The sequence below is a fragment of the Festucalex cinctus genome, chromosome 8, assembly GCF_051991245.1.
Source record: "Festucalex cinctus isolate MCC-2025b chromosome 8, RoL_Fcin_1.0, whole genome shotgun sequence".
Taxonomy (NCBI): Eukaryota; Metazoa; Chordata; class Actinopteri; order Syngnathiformes; family Syngnathidae; genus Festucalex; species Festucalex cinctus.
This window is the reverse complement of record NC_135418.1, coordinates 23149928-23156357: the sequence shown is the minus strand read 5'-3', so window position 1 is coordinate 23156357 and position 6430 is coordinate 23149928. Positions and strand designations below refer to the sequence as shown.

The following is a 6430-nucleotide window of genomic DNA, read 5'->3' as shown; positions in this document are numbered from 1 at the left end:
CTATTTTGCACTAGTCCCAACTGAAGACTAAAATAATCCTGATGTTCAGATATTAGACCCTAAGGAAGTACCAAAGCACGAATAATGGAGTAAGTTTATTTGCGAGTAGCAAAACACATACAAGCGAGGGAACATTGTGTATTTATTTGCTTAATCAATAAAGATCAATCCAAACAAATTATTTTCACGCTACCTTAGCCTACCTCTCTTCCGTCTGAATAAATGTTTTACTGTACATTTTACATCATTATAATATTGAAGCCGTGTACTAATTGTTCCTTTTTGTCATGTTCCTATGGAAACAGCAGAGTGGTTGTGGATGATTGGTCGTGTATCCAGCGGTGAGGAAAAGTGACAATTTCTGGCGAACACGAGGGCCCTCGGTGAGGATCCATAAATAGCCTTCACAACTAGCCCTCCCCCGACCCTCTCCACTCATCACCATGGACCCTATAACCCTTCCCCCCCACCATGAAAGCCAACTGAGGGCAATCTGCTTCCAATTGGCACAAGGTCTGGCACTGTATACTTGTATGCAGAGGCATGTACACGTTGCTCATGTAGACATCATAGCATCTTTCACTGGAGGCTTTATGTTAATCTGCTCCTACAGAATCGAAGGCACCGTGCCAAACAGTGCAGCAATGTTCCATCAGCCTGGCGGGGGATGCAAGCAGGCTGCTTCCAATATGGTTCTGATGATGCACATTTGGAGTTTTCTGATGAAAATGAACAATATAGGGCATGTTTAGTTTGGTCCATGTGGAATCCACCACAAAAGCAGCACTGATCTGATCTCCAAGCACTGATAAATAAATCATGAGGAAAGTTTTTGGAGGAAAGCAAACACAAAAGAGTGCACAACTCCATTGCCTTAAGGTACAATACTGAAGGGATCCTTGAAAGCGCAGCAGGAATAATTAAAGTGCCTATTTTGCTTTCTTTGCCACTACTTCATTTGAGATTTACAACAAACATATTTTTGTGAGGGATGTTAAAATATTCATTGAGGCTATTAGACAAGACTGTGAAAATGAAATGAAACTTTCTTTGGTTAATTTTGTAGTTAATGATAATTTAGTCAAGGCAACTTTATTTTTAGAGCACTATTCCTACACAAGGCAAATCCATAATGCGTTACAGAGGCAAACAAATAATGATTAAACAAGAGGAATAGATGATGACAATGAAAAGATGAAACTCAAGATAAAATCCCAACATAAAAGCAGGATGCAGGAAATGATCAAACAAATTGGTAATTTGATAAAATAAATTATCCAGGAAAAAATATATAAAGTATTTACTTAGAACATATTTTATAGGAGCAAAACATTTTTTTTCTCACAAGCAGCGATTATTGAACAATAACGTTTTCCAGACAGATTTAAATGTACGAAGTCAGTGTAGAAATTGTATAATGTCCATTTTCCTGGTACCACTAAGAACTGGAACAGCATCATTCTGGGCCAGTTGCAGCTGTCGGATTGATTACTGGGTCAGACTTGTTAAAAGACTTTTAAAATTGTCCAATCTATTTGAATAAACAGCTTTTCTGTAGTTGTATTACGGCCTGAGACAAAATATCAATAATGTCAAATAACTGTGACGTGATATTTCCTCCTGTGATACGTTGGTGTACGATATCAAAACATCATTAGAATTTGTTTCCCTCGTCATCCCCTTGTTTGGATTTACCAGAACGATTGTCGTCATTGTCAGGCATGGTGAGTGACGCTTATCACAGCCTAGCCCGTGACACATGCAGCTTGGATATTAATTCAGAAATCTTGCACATTGATTTATTTATTTATTTATTTATTAGGATTATTGTGTGCATTGCAGAAGAGTGTTATCTTTTTGTGTTGACGTGATATTGTATTGTAACAATGCACACACTTGATGATGCTATTTCTTTGAAAACATACAGTCTACTAAGATATGCGATACTACTTTATAGTCTGGACTATACTACTGTATATTCTGTAGTATCATCTAGGCTGGCATAGCATAGTATAGTAGCATACAATACTGTATGTAAGAACATACAGTACTGTGCTACTATGTTGTGCTATACTATGCTAGGCTAGATGATGCTATTTCTTTTTACTATGTTACGTGATACTACTTTATATTTTGGGCTACTGTATATTCTACAACAAAATACAATAGTATAGCATAGTATAACATGTATTCCTTACTATGGTGTTGCATAGTTTAAAATTACAGAATCACATTTAATAATTTAATAGAATACAGTATACATATGGTGTAGACGTAGTGCAATATGGTGGCACTGGACAATGAACAAAAGATGTTTTGTTATTAATATTTATTTGCTTAGCACACTTGAAATGAAAGAGGATTAGGACATTTGGAATGTCTGGTTCTCATACGTCTCCTGACTCCTCCACAGTGCGTGTGTGCGCGTGCTCGTGTGTGCTAGTTAGGGTTTCCCCCACGGTCTCTAAACACCGCGATGAGGTCATCGTAGGGGTTTAAACCCAGCTTAATCCCAGAGATAAGGGCTGGATTTGGATTTAGCACTCAAAAAGGGTCATGTTGCTATAACTATCAGACTTACATACACACCCGACTGTTACACAAACAATTAATGTGTCTCGGTGTCAGTTTGACTTTTCGGTCGCTTGTTTACAGCAATTCTATGAACTCTTCAAAGTGGCAGATATTCACTGTGCAAGGGTTCACAAATTCCCAAATAAGTTTATAAGTCTGAAACATTCAGAGTATATTCTGAATTTCTTTTCTTGTTATTTTACAACTTTTTCTGGTAAATTTTACACTTTTTATTGTAAAATTATTACTCCCGCCCTGTAAAAGTAAGTCTCTTAAAGTTGCAACTGATCTCATAGTAGTTTGAGTTTATTCTTGTACAGTTTCCAAATTTCACATCTCAACTTTATTCTCAATTAGTTGTAAGTTTTTAATGTACAATTTTATTCTTGTATGATGTAGCCACAGTCGTTGGCTTTTGTTAAGTATTAAAGCCTTTTTGTGTTGTTGACAAGTGCAATTTTTGACATGCACAACTGGTGATGTATTTGCATACCCATATGTGTCTATGTAATTTCCCATTTTATGTTAGCATTGAGATAGCTATATGTAAAAAGACTCGGGTCACAACAGGGTTATACACCACTATGTTTGAATATGTTTTTTAACCCACCACTTATGCCTCTTAGAAAACTAATTACTATTGGTCATGGTGATGGCATTTGAAGAGTTCAGTATTTTTTCACAGATTCACTGATCGAAATAAAGTGTATGTTTTCTATAACATATCCTTCATTCCCTCTTGCCTCCCAGTGTGGCAGAAGGGAAAGGGGGGTGTCGTTGGCTGCCAGATTATGCACCAATTAAACTCCTTCCAGAGGGCGTTAATAGGGCTTGAAAAGGATTTACACGACCCTGTCCAGTCAAATGCTGCGTGCTTTGTGGATGACATCATTTGGATCACCTCACATACCAGCTGACCCCACCATCGACATCCTCCTCCACCCCCCTCCTTGCCTAAGAGTATCCTCACACCCGCATCAAGCCGTCTACCTGCACTGGCGCCGGCGACGTCACCGCACATCTCCTATCCAATTGGACGACAGCCTGCGTTAAGCCCCGCCCCCTCTACGCAGCTTCTCCCTGCGTTGCTCTCCCTCTCTTCCCTCCCCTGCTCCTGTTTACTGACTACAACGTGAGCTACTGTCGCCGTATATAATCCCGAGTGTGGCCGCGTAGCATCCTCAGAGGAGGGGAGGTGGAAAAGGGGGTGTAAGGAAGCAAAAACAAGCAGAAAGAAAAACAAACAAAAACGGATTAAAGCGAGGAGGCTGAGCGACGTGACCGCCATTGATGGTTGGATGCTGAGGATGACGATGCGACCAGCTTGATTCGGGGGGGCGGAACGCAAAAATAAACCTAACTCGTTTTTCCCCTGCATCATTTTCCATTAAGTGGAAGGGGATTTGACTCCATGGGGATGGACGTGAGCTCTCAACACTGAGGTAAGAGACGTTTTACCCTGGTTTAGATTAATAGGTCGTGTTAGCATATAACATAACCAGAGGTTCTTAAATTGAAGGTTGGGGACCTAAAATGGCTCCTAGGCCCATTTTATTGGGTCTTCAATTGGAGTAAAATGCTCTTAGCTCATTTATTCATATTCATACTTAATATGTTTACGTCACCGGGGTGGGGTGGTGGGATAGTTTGGCAATAAGCACTCTTAGATTGACTGGTGACTGGTCCAAGGTGTACAAGGCTTCTCCTGCACAAAGTCAAATGGGATAGGGTCAAGCTCACCCGTGGCACTATTGAGTACAAGCAGTATAGAAAACGTATACAAGTTGATTATTTTTACCCTGTATTTGACTAGTCATTCAAGTCTGGACACACACAAAAAAAAAACATTTAAATAGGATTATTTATCATGTTAATTTTGGTTAACGTGGTTTAAGATTCACATAAACTTGATGTAATGAGGTTCAATCTTTCTCTTATGAAGAAATTTGTCGTGGCGAAAGGAACAACATCAACATCACATAAACACCACAATTAGTGCAATCTCCTCCATCCATATAACCTATTGGTTGTTCATTTAATTAACTGAGGGTTGACTGAGTTTTGCTATTTGTTATAAATATGAACATAATCATTTTAACAGTTTATAATATAAACTATATCCTCACAGTTAAATACAATGTAAGGTGGTCTGATGTTTTTCTTCGGTAATAAAATGATAGAGCCATTACCAAACACAGTGTGTTGGCTCAGTGCAATTAAGTCAGGTTGAGGGCACCAGATGTGTCTCTTAATAATAAGCCTGATAATTCACATTGTCACGGAAAACTCCATTTCTTCATTCATCATATGATTTATATGCTTTCTGTGAGAACGTATGACTTGACTGATAGCTCGGATGGGGATGTAAATATAGCCACACGGATGCCATGGCAACAGCGTGAGCTCCTCTCATAACCACGCACCTATATGGTTCTTTTTATACCAGTAATTTTATTGCACTTTGAAAGGGTGATTAGAGGTCTTATGTGTACTATGAGTCAGTGGGGGAGCGCACCATAAATGTTTTTTTTCCTCTGAGACATACAGTAGATGCATTAATGTGAATTAGGCCCCACACTTGTCACTGCATTTTGACATAAAGCAATATAATATATAATAATTAAAAAAAATACCATAACAGTATTAGCACTCAAATGGTGGCTTATGACCCATGTATGTTGTCATGTATTTCTCTCGTCTGTATTCATTAATTGGTATTCATCATATCAATATAATGGCAATATTTTTGTTACATGATAAACTAAGTGTTACATTTTGGATTTGGAAGGCTTCTGTTAGACAAATACGAACAAACAAAAATGATAACCCTCACTTGGTGTTTGATTTATGTTCTGCTGCATCAAAAATTCAGTAGTAAGTAAGACACTTAATTTGTATGTGCAGGTCTACCAAATGTTGTGGTTTTGTTTTTTTAAAGGTGTATTTTAATTTATTAGCAGCAAGGTCTTTTTTAGCAGACTCAAATTGGACTTGATCCAGGGGAAAAATAAGGCTTTAGTTAGTTTGGATTAACGTCATATTGCACGTATCTGCTTTTCTAAATAAGGAACCTAAATTGGTGGATATGTCGTTTGCGTTCACAGACAGTTACACGCTTTTGATACAAGTAAATTTGCATAGAGAGTACGAAATCCGCCATGCTGAGTGGCAATTATTTAACGCTGAATTGATTTGTAACACGTCCTCCTCTCTTTCAAGGCTGTCCGTTCCCCAGTTCTTCCCCCATGGCCCTCATTCACGAGCCCCGCGCCCCGTCTCCATCTCTCTCCGGCTTCAACACCCCTCTCTCCGACCCCCCGTCCTTCCGCCGGCTTGATGTCGAAACGCCCTGCACCCCTGAAATGGACCTGACGCCGACCCAGTGCGTCCTTCGGAACGTCCTCTCCATAGACATGGGGGGCACGGTAGAGCCTGGAGGAGGAGGAGGAGGAGGAGGAGGGGACGGGTCGACTACTGGGCCCCACCAGACGCCAGCCGATGAGCAACAGGAGCACTTTGCCAACAGCGTCCTCAAGCTGCACGACCACGACGGCATCCCCGCCAGGACAGAGGGAGAGGGGCCGCAGGCGGACGGCAGCGCTGTGCGGCGCGAGGCGGACAACGCCAGGCTGCAATGCCAGTCCAATGGAGGGGGCGGGGGCTTTCTGGAGGGCTTGTTTGGCTGTCTGCGACCTGTCTGGACTATGATCGGGAAGGCGTACTCCACTGAACACAAACACGATCTGGACGGTACGTTTAGTTGCTGTCTCGCTTCCCCCTCAGCACCATCATTAAGTATTCCTTTAAAAGCCAGCATGAACTATTTATTTAATTCCACTCTGAAGCGTTGCTCAGC

At 40.6% G+C, this 6430-nt stretch overlaps 1 protein-coding gene across 1 annotated transcript in view; it reads left to right on the top strand.

The window, feature by feature from the left end:
- Positions 1-3639: 3639 nt before the first annotated feature.
- Positions 3640-6430, top strand: part of LOC144023308 (mitogen-activated protein kinase kinase kinase 12-like) — a 35771-nt gene continuing 32980 nt past the window's right edge. Inside the window, exons 1-2 of the mRNA XM_077528592.1 lie at positions 3640-4016; positions 5794-6324. Of these exons, the coding sequence (XP_077384718.1) occupies positions 5820-6324 (505 nt within the window). The 5' untranslated portion in view covers positions 3640-4016; positions 5794-5819. The remainder of the gene's footprint in view (positions 4017-5793; positions 6325-6430) is intronic.